This window comes from Hemicordylus capensis, chromosome 1 (genome assembly GCF_027244095.1).
Source record: "Hemicordylus capensis ecotype Gifberg chromosome 1, rHemCap1.1.pri, whole genome shotgun sequence".
Lineage (NCBI taxonomy): Eukaryota > Metazoa > Chordata > Lepidosauria > Squamata > Cordylidae > Hemicordylus > Hemicordylus capensis.
Genome location: NC_069657.1, coordinates 331,172,867 through 331,187,187, shown reverse-complemented (window position 1 = coordinate 331,187,187; position 14,321 = coordinate 331,172,867). Strand labels below are relative to the sequence as shown.

The 14,321-nt window shown below is 45.5% G+C and overlaps 1 protein-coding gene across 4 annotated transcripts in view; it reads right to left on the bottom strand.

Moving 5' to 3' along the window:
• The window catches only part of AFG1L (AFG1 like ATPase), a 109,845-nt gene that overhangs the window by 64,546 nt on the left and 30,978 nt on the right, over positions 1-14,321 (bottom strand). For all 4 annotated transcript variants that reach the window (XM_053296118.1, XM_053296286.1, XM_053296036.1 and 1 more), the window contains exon 6: positions 8,909-9,008. In XM_053296118.1, coding sequence (XP_053152093.1) covers positions 8,909-9,008 — 100 coding nt within the window. The remainder of the gene's footprint in view (positions 1-8,908; positions 9,009-14,321) is intronic.

The window sequence follows — 14,321 nt, the reverse complement described above, 5'->3', positions numbered from 1 at the left end:
ATATTATATAGTAATATAGGTCACTTGTTTCCAAAGATCAGGACAATTCCATTAAGACAGAACATAATTCTATCCGATTAAAGCACCACTAAAAATCCCCATCCCTCTGCTAGTTTAACGTCCATTCCTGAAAACCAGTCCCAACAGACAAACCTTACAATGTGTGAAACTGAAGTACGTTTCCTTCCTGAAGTGTGAAACTGAAGTACGTTTCCAAAGTGAAAGTGCTTCAGGCAGACACAGTAATGCTTTCCTGGGTGCTGCAACTGTATGACCCAAGTACAAATATGCTATTGCTAAGATAGTAACCTCAATGACTCAGTGATTATGATAGGACACAGAAGAGGTGGTAGTTTTAAGAGCTGTTAGGCCTAAGCCATTTAGAGTACCAACACTATAAAGTATGCCTGCTGGTACTGTCTGTTTTCGCTAGAGCCCTCAATTTGTCAGCTACTTATAGAATCAAGACTATTCTAATGGTATCAGATGACAATCTCTGTAAATATTAGTAAGAGAAATTCCACCCTACTAGTGCTATTGTACATTTTATGGCCTTCAGTGCCATTCATCATGAAGTGCTAGCGACACGGGTGCTGGCTGGGCCAGGGAAGTATCAGTGGGACCATCCTTGAAGGTTTCTGCTGGTTCTTAGCAAAGTGGTCCAAAATGGTAGCAATGAAGAACGCTAGTCTTCCTGAAGGGACCACTTCTGGACTAAAAAGAATTTCTACAAAGGTTGCATTCAGTTCCCCTTTCTGTTTTATTATAAGACATTAAAGACTTCACCAACTCACTCATACACAGGGGTATCAAAATTATTAGGCTACTTCCAAAGGGGCTGGGGTCCTGTAATTAAGAACATGCATAGCCCAAGGAGAAATCTGAAAATGAAAAAAACTAGGACTTGACATGTACTCCCAAATGGTTACGGTACTTTCATGCCATCTAAAAACAAATATTTTGAGATAGACATAATCCCAACACTGATTACAAGAAAAGTCTAAAAACTGGAAATTTTACAATCTAGATGAAGATGTGGAGCACAGTTTGCTGATAATAGGAGGCCAACACTGACAAAGTCAAGTTTACATTTAACAGAGGTCCACAGCAAGGCAATCCACATATAGGAGAAAATGTTGTGCTGTAGGAATTCAGTTGCTCTTCAAGCTTGCATTTAAAGAAGGGGACACTTCCAGTAGTAGCCAGAAACATAACTCTATGCTGACAGAATGCAAGCTTCATGGCATGGGTAAAATTATGAGGTAATCTGAACAGTTCTCCTCTTTTCATCTGAATCAAGTGGAACTGTCTAGACATAGTTGGGAGTTGATGCAGGCAAATCTTGGTGCTCAATCCCAGGAAGACTAAAGTGGATTGACTGGCTGGCCTTGTACTGGGCAGGAAGACAAGATAGGGGCTCCTGCCATCATCCAGGCTGTCTTGCTCACTCAGTATTGCAGCCTTCTACTGCTTTCTGGATCAACTGCTGTGCCTTGCTATTCGAAGTTTAGCAGTACAGTATCTAGGAAAACTTTTACCAGTGACATCTGATGAGAAGAAAAAAAAGGATTCTTTCTTTCTTTCTTTTTAACCTGGCACTTATCATTCACACTTGCATAATCTCAAGGCTAGATGTACTATAATTAACTTTATATAGGGCTGCATTCATTATTGTACCAAAACTTTAGCTGGCAAAACAACCTGAAGCAGACCTCTTGGCAGGGGTATAAGTTCTTACCTCTACAACCCTTAGCAGTACAAGAGCCTTTCTAAACAAGAAAGTTTGCTGTGGTTGGATCCCTTTGTGCACTTAATTTTGTCCAAAGTGACTGCAGGCTGCGCAAACAATGTTTCGAACTGTTCTTGCAGAGTTTCCTGCAGACACTTTGGACTTCTGTCTTTAAAAAAACCTGGTGTAAGGCTCCTCCTCCATGAAGCAGAATGTCACCCCCTTTTCTTCTCCACCCTCTATAGCTGTCCACTGTTTCCTGCCTCTGTTGCATGTGCAGCATAGGAAACAGTATAATTTCTATTGTTCATATTGCAAGAATAAAGTTGTTTTCACTTGTAAGAACAAATGCTTTATCATTTTTATTTTTGTTTGTCTGCCATCTTCCTTGTACCTTCCTTCCTTTTCTTCCACTTATCAGGAACAGGCTCCACTATGTCCTCCTTGCACTTTCCCTGCTTTATGGAGTATTTAAGGTTCAAAAATGAAGCATTCAGTGTTGAAGCGCATTGCAAAGCAGGGAAAGGGGTAAAGGAAGCATGGAGCAGAGCACATTTTGTTTGTTTATTTAATACTTTTTTATTTCAACCAATATGCAAGTCCCTGGGTGGTTCACAATCTCGTAACACAACAATTAAAACATTGACACAATTAAAACAGTTTAAAATACAGATTAAAAAGTGTAAAAACCTAAAACTTCAAAACTCTAAACTAAAAGCCTGCAGAGAAGGGGAGGCTCTAATTTCATTAGGAAGTTCATTCCAAAGTTCCAAAGCAACCCTAGAAATGGCCCGGTTTCGAGTCGCCACCAACCACACTGGTGGCAACCACAACCAGACCTCCCCAGACAGGGTCATAGGGAGCCTAGTTGTGGGTGGAGGACAAAGTCCCCCAGCGGCTTCCTCACCACCTTGGCTTTACAATTGCATGCACGAAGCCTGCGTGTGCCCCAAGCCATATCCCCTGCATCTGACATCAGACACAGGGGGGCATGGCCAATGCAAAGCTTAGGACCCATCAGCCCCAGCAGGGCTTCCCTTCCCTAGTTAGTGGTTTGTGGAATCGGCGACTGGGAGGCTCCCTTCCTTGACTCCTCGAGAAGGCAGGGAAAGGAGCTCCCAATCAGTGATTCAGTGAACCACTGACTGGGGAAGGGAAACTCTGCTGGGGTTAAGGGGCCCTGTCCTCGGCATTGGCCCCACTCCCCTTGCATATGACATCAGACACAGGGGGTGGGTCCAATGCCCAGGAGAGGGTCCATTCAGACCCTCAACCATCCCTTCCTATTCAGAGTTTCATTAAAACATTGGCTCACTGGGCTCCCCCGCACCGTCCCCAGCACAGCTAGCATTTCAGTGAAACACTGGCTCGGGAGGAGAGGGGCATGCCTCGTGCTCCCAGCTGGTGACTGCTTCGTTTGCCAGCTGGGTATGGGAGGGGGCAGGAGGGAACCTAGGCTGAGGGGGTGTCCTGGCAGCCTCCACAGACCATGGCAGACAGGGGACGATCGTCCGTCTCCCCTTGTTCCATGGTCCCTACACCCATCTCAGATGATCTTAATAGCTGGCAGGGTACATGAAGAAGGTGTTCTCTTAAATGCCTTGGATCCAAGCCTTTCAGGGCTTTATAGATAATAACCAGCACTTTGTATTTTGCCTGGAAACTTATTGACAGCCAGTGTAGTTCTTTTAAAATGGGTATAATGTGATCTCTTTGGGTAACCCCAGAGACTAACCTGGCTGCTGCATTCTGAACCAGCTGCAGTTTCCAGACTATGTACAAAGCCCAATGTAGAATGCATTGCAGTAGTAAAGTCTGGATGTTACCAGCATATGCACCACTGTTTTAAGGTCATTTATCTCCAGAAATGGACGTAGCTGGCATATCAGCTGAACCTGATAGAAAACCCACCTGACTACTGTCTCAACCTGAGAGACCAGGAAGAAGTTTGGTCCAGAAATATTCCCAGACTACATACCTGGGGAGAGCAACCCCATCCAAAACAGGCAGATTTAAGCCAGTTCTAACCTTCCACAATGAGTACATCTGTCTTGCTTGGATTCCGCCTCAGTTTGTTCTCCCTCATCCAGCCCATTACTGCCTCCAATAATATTTTGGGAAGTTAGGCTATTTCCTGGTGAAGTTGACATGGAGAATTAGAATTGGGTGTTATCAGCATATTTATAACAATCTGCACCAAATCCCCTTATGATCTCTCCCAGTGATTTCTGCTGACCCGAAGAAGAGGAGGGGATAGGAGTCTTCATTCTTTATGAGAGTTTTTGCTGATCAAATGACTGTAACAATAAAAAATTGATTTGATTTATGGGAGTTCACATCTCCTTCTCACAGAAGCAGCACAGCTGGTTTTCCATGCAATTTGCAAACATCCCTTGCATGTGGTAAGACTGGAGAGTTGGGAGCAGATCTCTTTCTCATGACACCCGCACATCTGAAGCCTCAGGGACACATCTGAAGCCTCAGGGACACATCTGAAGCCTCAGCTATCTCTGATCTGATGAGTATCACAAGCTGACTGAAGAGAAGAGGGAGGAAAGGAAGCGGGGTTGAAAGAAAGGGATTTTCCTGAGTCTAATGTTTGCCTCTTCATCTTCTCTCTCGCTTATACAGGGGAACATAGGAAGCTGCCATATACTGAGTCAGACCATTGGTCTATCTATCTCAGTATTGTCTACACAGCCTGGCAGTGGCTTCTCCAAGGTTGCAACTGGCAGGAATCTCAGCCCTATCTTGGAGATTCCAGGGAGGGAACTTGGAACCTTCTGCTTTTCCCAGAGCAGCTCCACCCCCTGAGGGGAATATCTTACAGTGCTCACACTTCTAGTCTCCCATGCATATGCAACCAGGGTGGACCCTGCTTAGCTAAAGGGACAAGTCGTGCTTGCTACCACAAGACCAGCTCTCGTCTCCAGGAAGGAAGGAACAAGACACACCCACCCCATGCACTATCATCTAAGATATGTGACTGGAGGGGTGGACCCCCCCTGAAGGGCAATCACCCCACCCACACTTCCCGTGGGAACCCATAGGAACCATATGCAAGAATCCACCTAATGTGCACAAAGCAGTCCTTCCACACGCAACCCAGGTACATTGTGCCCACCCACCCACCCCGGACACACAGGCACTTTTAGCACAGACTTGAGGGACATTCGTGGCAGAAAGCTACAGATTTCTACATATGTCTTTTATACAGGCAGCAACATCCTCCATTGAAATCAGCACTGAAGCAGGTTCAAATTGCCATTTAGAAAGACTCCAAGCCCCATATACCCTCCTTACAACCCATCAAAACCTCTAAACTCAATAAAAATGTCATTTGATTATACATAAAGCATACAAAGAGAGTTATTTTCAGTAATTGTCCCCAAACTGTGTACATACTTTCCACTGAGATGTGCAATAGTTCAAAACTTCTGGAAGAGTTATCAAGCCCATTTTTTCTTGTATTAATGTGTAGAGACTGTGCTTAAGCCAGTAAGGCAGTGAACAAAGTTAACATGCAATGTGGTTTGTGTGTTTCATCCAAATTTTAAATTCATAATTTTAATTCACTGACATTTCCAAGATCTTGGGGTCAACTAGAACCAAACCAACACAGTAGACTACAATTACACAAACTGGAACAAGGAAAAGAAAGTATCGGGGGGGGGCATTATCTGTAGAAAAAGGAGATCACCTCTCACTAGTGGTCTGCTGCAGCCCTTGTTAAAGCTGCTGGAGTTGCCTGCACAGATTCTTTCAGGAGCTTTGAAAGGGATCCCTAAAGCTGTCAGTCAAATATAGAGAGCTCATCTCCAGGCAGTCTTAGATAGTTTAAAGGAGCTGCCAGTTTCCAATTATCAGCTAACAGACAGATTTTTTTAAAAAGATGCGGAGTCATCGTGGCTCCTCCTCTTCAAGGCCCCATGCTTCCTATCACCTACTATGCCAAGTCATAAACCCAGTTATCTGCTTACCAATCAGGCTTATGTTGTGCTTGCATTCCAGGGAGAGAATGGGGAAAATATCTTATCAGGCAGCTGACGCTGCCTGAAATGACAAGCTGAGAGCAAATTTGGGCTCTCGGAAGCCTAGGCCACGCCCCCTTTGCGAGTGACACCACACACAAAGGGGACGTGGCCTGAGCTGCCAAGAGCCCAAACAACTCTCAGCTCGTCATTTCAGGCAGCGTCGGCTGCCTGATAGGTTATTTTTCCTTTTCTCTCCCTCCAGAGAGGAAGAGGAAGGGGAAAACGTTCTACTGGGCAGTCAGCGCTGCCTGAAATAACTGGCGCAGAGTTTGCCTGGGCTCTCGGCGGCCCTGGTGTGGGTGGGGGAAGTTCACTCTGGGTTCCTCTGGAGCCCGAGCCTTGGGGCTTCGGTGGTCTTTTCCACTGGCGGCCTGGGTTCTTTGAACCCATTGGCTCAATGGTGGCTCTGCCCCTGGTTACCTGTATAGCATAGCTGAGCACCCAATAATGGGCCACACAGAGTGCTGCCCCACCAGGCTGATATCATCATGGATCCTAGCCAGGAGCCAACTGACAATCCTTAAATGTTCCCTTTCTAACTTATTCCCTGACTTTGTCTTGGAACTCTCCAGATTTGCTTCCAATGGGCACAACTGACTTGTATTTATTTATTATTATATTTGTACACCACACCAAACTTCCATCACTGGGTGGTTTACAACGTAAAACTAATTAAAAAGAGACATAAAAGCCTTAAAATTATTTAAAATCACAAGTCTAGTTTAAAAGCTTGGATGAAAAAAATTATCTTTAAAGACTTCTTAAAACTTGTCAGAGATGGGAGGCTCTTATCTCAGCAGAGAGAGCATTCCAGAGTCTCTGGGCAGCAACAGAGAAGGCCCGTCCCTGTGGAGCTACCAAACGAGCCGCTGGCAACTGCAGACAAACCTCTCCAGATTATCTCAGTGAGCAATGGGGCTCATGGTAAAGAAAATGTTCTCTTAAATACCCGGTGCCTAAGCTGTTTAGGGCTTTATAAGTTATAACAAGCACCTTGTATTTTGCCCAGGAACATATCAGTAGCCAGTGTAGTTCTTTCAGTACAGGAGTAATATGGTCTCCTCGATATGATCCAGAGACCAGCCTGGGTGCTACATTCTGTACCAACTGCAGTTTCCAGACTACGTACTGAGGCAGCCTCACATAGAGTGCATTACAGTAGTCAAGTCTGCAGGTTACTAACATATGTACTACAGTTTTGAGGTCATTTATTGCAAGAAACTGATGTAGCTGGTGTATCAGCCAAAGGTAATAAAAAGCACCTCTGGCAATGCTTCAATCAGGGAGAGGTTTGGATCCAGAAGTACTCCCCAACTGAGCACCTGTTCCTTCTGTGACCCCATCCGGAACCGGCAAATCAAAATAGTCTCCCGAGTTCCGACCCCACACAATAAATACCTCCATCTTATCTGGATTCAATCTCAGCTTATCTCTCATCCAGGTCATCACTGCTCCCAGGCAGGCATTTAGGGAGGTTCTGAATTCTCCTGATGATGCTGACATGGAGGAAAAGATTTGGGTGTCATCAGCATACTGATAACACCTTGCACCAAATCTCCTGGTGGTCTCTCCCAGTGGTTTCCTGTAAATGCTAAAGAGCACTGGAGACAGTATGGAGCCCTGGGGGATGCCATATAAAAGTTCATGCTCTGAAGAGCAATAGTCTCCAAGCAACACCATCTGGAATCTGCCCAAGAGGTAGGAGCAGAATCACTGCAAAGCATTGCCTCCTACTCCCAACCTCCTCTGATGCTCCAGAAGGATACTATAGTTGATAGTATCAAAAGCTGCTGAGAGATCCAAAATGACCAAACAAGTCACATTTCCTCTGTCAATTCCCCATTGGAGATCATCCAACAGGCTGATCAAGGATGATTGTACATGGTCTTTTTGAATAACTGAAAGCCCAAATTGAAGCAGATCTACGATAGTTATTTGAAGTTAAGGAGAAATCTTTTGAGGACTGGGGGTGGGGGTGGGGGAGTTTTATCTCTAAAGCTGCTTTTCCCCAATTCTTCAGAGCCTAAAATTCCGTACAAATACTGAATCAAATCAGTGGAAGCTTAGTATCTTCACAGAACTAAGCAAGTGTAGTAAAAATTGTGCTATTCAGAAATTCCTGAGATATCAAGAGAATATAACTACAGTATATTGCAGAAAACAGCAAATACACACAGATATCTAAGTGCAATTTTCAGTATTTATGTAACATATTTACAGAATTACTATAAACCACCATTTACAATCACAAAAGGCTGCTTACATTTTGATTGTGTCTCTGTAATACTACAGCTGGTGGAGGCATTTTTGTCCCCCACTGCAATGTTTTTAACAAAATTAAATTAAATTAAAAATTATAAGGATATCCAAGAAAACCATTACTTTATTTTAGACTGTTAATTAGCAACAAATATAGGAAAAGTTTTGTTTTCGGCCTTCAACGCTTATTAAAAATGTTTCTAGTACATTGTGCTGTGTGTGTGTTTTAAATGTATTTACAGAGTCTCGCTACTGGGAAGTTCAACACATTTTTAAACCATTTTCTTTTCTTTTCAATAGCTCTCAGTAGCTTTCTAGTTTATTGCTCCAACTTCATCACTATATGTTTTGTTACATTGCCTTCCTGTTCTGGATACAATCTGGGGTGGGACACACTGTCCTTGGGGTTTATGCCTGAGAATATGTGTGCAACTTCTATCTCCTTTTCCCACTTCACCTTATATTATGTGAGTATTCATTTTCTAACTACAGTCCCCCTCTGCGATGTCAGCAGTGTTACCAGTCTTATAAAACAACTGTCCAAGAGGCAGTCATCCACTCATAATTCTGGCCATCCCCTGTCCCTCTTCCCCACTTCTACTTCTTGCTTTAAAAGGCAATTTGCTCTTCAACAATACAGCAATGAGGGATTGGGTTAGCCTCTTTAACAGGGCTACATTCTTCACTTGCATCTCTTTTAATGGAAACCAAGGAAGGCTTCAATTTATGGCACAGTATAAAACCTTAAAAAATTTAAACAGAAACAACCTAAGTGATTGACCTTCATTAGAAACCGAACAGAAACCGAACAGATGTAAAGCTAGCTTCTTAAGACATTTGCTACTTTCACTGAAAAGGCTAATATCAATGTATTGCTTGTTTTTACCTTCTGGTGGCCTGTTCGATGTTGCCACAACGACAACACCATTTTGGAACAGGTTTTCAAAAAGCTGCTTGAGAATCATGGCATCAGCAATGTCTGTGACCTGTGGAAGACGACAACACTATCATCATCAGGGCCTGCTTTTGACTTGTACTGCTAACGAATCTGCAACTGGTTGTGTAGTCAGAAAAGAGGCTTGCTGGTTATATGGTGGAAGATTCTAATTACCACTTGCAGGAGAAAAGGGGGGATAATTAATAAGCAGTCAGTGTGTGGCAGTCTTTTCAAACACGTCAGCTCTTTATTACAGAGTCCCATCATTTTTTAACGAATTGCTGAACAATTCCATGTTAACTTCCATTCTTAAACTACAGGTGGGAAACACAGAAAAACATTTTAAAGGCCTCATTAATTGTAACCAACACATACACAAAAACCCAAGGAGATCAAGAAAGCACACACCAGCTGCTTTACATTTCTATTACCTTTCCAGCAAAGGTTCACAGAGGTGACTTTAAATGGTCATGGAACTTTTAGAAAAAAGGACAAGTAGCCAAGTATACATAATCAGCTGCTGTTGAAAATAGAACGATATGACATAGATACTATTGTGCGATTGTTGCACAAAACAATTCAACAGATGGCCCATCACAAAAAATAAGCAATTTCATTGTTCTTTTTAAGTGCCTTCTATTACTGTCCATGAATAATCAAAAAGGCACTGCAGTCAGTTCCAGCACAGTCAGCCTCTTCTAACCTTCACAGACACAAATCATTCTCTCTCTCAGACACACACATACATACACACACTCTCTCTCTCTTCAATAAAAATTGGGGTAACAATTAATAATGAAAAGAAACTTTTGTCTGAGAATTTTTACTTTCCTGCTTATTGTTCATCAAATTATTACAGCTGGGCGCAAGATGCTAACTTTATTACAGGCTGAATTTTTAAAAAATACATAAACTTACAATGGAGGACGGGAACCAGTATATAAGAGGGTATCTGAGAGAGGCCAACAGAAGACTGGTTCAGACAAAAGAGAGCATTCAGACAAGTAGTACCTCTGAATTTATTTATTTAAAATATTTACACCCCACCCCTTCAGTACTACTACTACTCGGGGCAGCCAACAAAGTCAATAAAAAACAATACACTAGAGAATAATATAAAAACATATAAAATAGAAACAAATTTCAATTAAAACCAAAATTTAAAATTACAAGTTAAAATGTTTAATGTTAAAATAAAAGGTCACAAAATATAGCTACAGCTAAAATGCAAGAACACCTCTGTAAAAAGATGGGTCTTCAACAATTTCTTAAAGACTCTAAATGGAGAGGGGGAGCAGGGCCTGGAATGCCGAAAGGGGGGCCCTGGCAAGTTCATATGAGCAACTGCAGTCTGACAAATATCCCAGGCCAAAGCCATGTAGGGCTTTAAAGGTCAGTACTGGCACCTTGAATCTAGTCCAGAAATAGATGGGTAATTAGTGGAGCTGCTGCAGGGTGGGTGTAACACCCATGAAGCTACTTACACCCATAAGTGTCCCTGTAGCAGCATTCTGAACCAGCTGAAGCTTCAGAACCATCTTCATGCACAGCCCCACGTAGAGCTCATTGCAGTAGTCCAATCTGGACCTTATCAAAGCATGAGTGACTGAGGTCAGGTCCAACTTCTCTATGTAGGGTCACAGCTGGAGTACTGGCCGTAGATGGTAAAAAGCATTAGTGCACACCATCACTGCCTGTGCCTCAAAATACAGTGTTGGGTCTAGAAGCACCCCCAAGCTGCAGACTGTCTCTCTCAGGGGAGTGTAACCCTGTCCATCACCACATTTACCTCACCACTTGGATGATCAGTTTTACCAACCCAGAACACTCCCATCTCACCTGGATTCAGTTTCAGTTGGTTTGTTCCCATCCAGCCCAACACAGCCTCCTCTGACTGGGAGTCAACCCCCCCACAAAAAAAACCTGCAATCAAGGCACTCACTTCCTCAATTTTGCACATGGCATGGAAGAGGAAGAGGAGGAGTATCATGGAGGCGTGGGACCCTGCTTCCGCCTTGCCTCCACGTGATGTTGAGATCTTCCTACAGCTGTCTTCTTCCCTATCTTTACAGCTTCAAACTGTATGCGGCACGGGGGCATCGAGGAAAAGGTATGGCAGTGGGCACCACTTGAAGGGCTGCTGGTTCTTGCATGCTCATTGTTTGCAGCCAAAGGTTGATTGATTGGAGCCCAGCTGCCTGTTGTGGCCAAGGCGCCTTGAGAGGGAACGCTGTTTCACTCTTGCATCGGTAGGGCGTTGTGGTCCGTTGGCCCCCTGTAGCCCCCTGGTCTGCACCGCCGGTGGAAGACGGTGGTCCCCTTTGTTACCTCGCCAGTGGGTGGAACCTCTGGCCAGGAGCATGCTGTGGTGAGGGCTAAGCAGCAGAGGGAGGGAGGAGGGCTGCCTTGGCTTGGGCTTTGCAGAAAGGGAGTGCAGGTGGACCTTCCTCAGGGGAGGGGGAGCAAGCATGTGTACCAAGGAGGAATAAGTGGCGGAGGGAGGTGGCGTGGTGCAAGGGAGAGGCAAGACAGGGGCGTAACTACCATTAGGCAAAGGGAGGCGGCTGCCTGGGGGCCCCCACGCCTCGAGGCCCCCCCCCGAGGCAAGTCACATGACTCCCCAACACCCGCAGAGCTTCGGTGCAGTGGAAAAGCCAACCCCAAGTTTGGAGCAAAGGCTGCATGCATGCATGCAGCAAAGTCCTTGTCTGCAGAAGCAACTCTGAGCCAGGAGCGCTCTTCCCCATGGGAGGGTGGAGGGACGGGGTTAAAGCGAGGGAGTGGAGTTTTCTAGAGAAGCTGGCACAATGGGGATGTGAGTGTGAGTGCACTATATATTGTGAAGTATGTGTGTATCAGCGAGGGGCCCATTTTAAAATTTTGTCTCTGGGCCCACTCCAGCCTTGTTACGCCCCTGAGGCGAGATACCATTTTGTGCGTTCATGCAAAAGGGTCACTGGATGAATGGCACTGGAATGAAGTGATCCTGGGGATTTGATGCCCAGCGCGCTTCGTGTCCGATCCCAACCAATTTAAAACCAGCTGCCTGTTGCAGCCAAGGCACCTTGAGAGGGAACGATGTTTCCCTCTTGCATCAGTGGGGCATTGTGGTCCCTCGGTCCCCTATAACTCCCTGGTCTGCACCACCAGTGGAAGATGGCGGTCCCCTTTATGACCTCACTGGGCAGGGGGGACTACCTGTGGTTGGAATCATGCCGCGGTGAGGGCTAAGTGGTGGAGGGAGGGAGGAGGGCTGCCTTGGCTTGCCTCGCAGCGACGCACGGGCAGCATGTTGGACCATGTGAGCTGCATGGCCCCAAGGCAGGCTGGTGTGATCGGTGCATGCAGGGGAGTTGGGAGGGGTGCGCAGAGGAGCGTACGCTGCGAGAGAGGATGGGGGAACACCTGCTACAGTCTGGTGCACAAGTACAGCGGTGGCAGCTTGTGGACCCAGGCAACCTTCCAAGCGCAGTCTGGTGCACCATTGCCTTGCCCATCCTGAACAGTGCCTCGTCTACCCAGTGAGGAAGACGAGGCATCCACCACTACAACACCCCGTGCCCCCCACCATCTCAGAATCGCCCCCTTCCCTTTAACGCGAGGTCCCCTGCACTCTTCTTCACATTTTCTTTCACCATTAAAAATATCCATTCCCAGCGCCTGCCGCATAACCGTTTTTAAGGATTTTTGGAGGAGCTGCGCGGGTTTCATTAGGTCCGCCTCACAAAGTGTACATCTAAGAGCAGGATCTAGATCAATCCAGATGATCATGACCAAGCAGCATCGACACAAATGAGAGATGACTAAATTAATTTCAGTGGGTGGTCCTGACTAACGCCGTCTGGATCCGGCCCTGCGACTATACAACTCCTGCTAAAACTCCACCTCCATCGTGAGAGGGTTAAACTGTAGACTTCGGGCTCTACTGACAACTTGCCCAGCTCTCTTCTCCTCACCTCCTTTTTGCTTTGCTTGACATCCAGCCTGATGAAGAGTTTTGGGGAATTCAAAAGCTTGCTTGTGTGTTGTTTTTGTTGGCCCCATGTAGCTTTTGAATTTTTCTAATGGCCCAACATCCCCTCTCCATTGAGTAATCACAAGCACCTCCATGCCCACCCCGCACATATTGAAGACATATTTGTTCACCCAGGCTTTTAGATTCAGAAACTCCCATAGCCCCCAACCACAATGGCATTTGGCCAATATGGCTGGGGATTATGGGAGCTGAAGCCCACCAACAACTGGGGACCCAAGGTTGAGAACCCCTAACATTCCATGTTTGCAAAAGATGCCAAATTGGATTATTTTAATGCTTATATTATTTTAATTGACAACTGACCAGAGATGCAAGTTTTGGGCAGTATAGAAGTCTATTAGATAGATAGACAGATAGACAGACTTAATCTTGAAACTCCTTTACTAACTGCTGGTCCGGGAAACTGCACATGAAGAATATAGCGGTCCTTGAAACTCTGCACAAAGAATTTAGCGGTCCTTGACTCCAAAAAGGTTGACTCCAAAAAGGTTGAGAAACACTAGATTGTATTCAATCACCTTCAGTCAATCCGCTCATCAACACTCAATCCGCCTGCCAGAACACTTTATCACCCGCAACTCTCCTGTATATCAGGGGATTGCTTGGGCTCACCGGGTTGGGAGAGGACACCTAGATACAATCATGTCAATTGCCCATGCCATCTCCTCATGCCAGAGGAAGATTAAGGTATCAACAGGATCATCCACTCTCTCAACAGGAAAATCTCCCAGAGCCATCAGGAATCTACTAGGATCCATAAGCCTCCAGGAATGGACCATCCTAACTGGTCCCCCACCCCTGCAGAAGTATATTGGGTTCACCCTCAGCAATCTTCACCAGATGGTGATCCGTCCGTGACAATGGTATTAAAGCCTCCTGGACTATCCATGGAGCACCACTATCCACTGATGACCCAAAGACCAAATCGAGCATATGACCTGCCACATCTGTAGGACCAGATATCAGCTGAGACAAACCCATGGTCATCACAAGGATATGAAGTCCTGAGCTGCACCAGACAAGGCAGCCTCAACATGGACATTAGAGTCCCCCAAGACTAACAGCCTCAGGGTCCTTAACGCCACATCCGAGACCACCTCAAGCAGCACATGCAGGGAGACAGTGAGGTGGGCAATATACTAACAGAATCTCTCAACTCTGACTCGTGGTCCCAACACCACATGCAGGCAACTCTAACTGGCCAAGTGGCAGACAGTGCATCTGGTTAAGGGAATGGTCTCCTAATGAACCAGGGCAACTGCACCTTCCTGCCCACCCCACCTTGACTGAAGCTGTACCCGGAAATCCGATGGACCCTGAAATCGG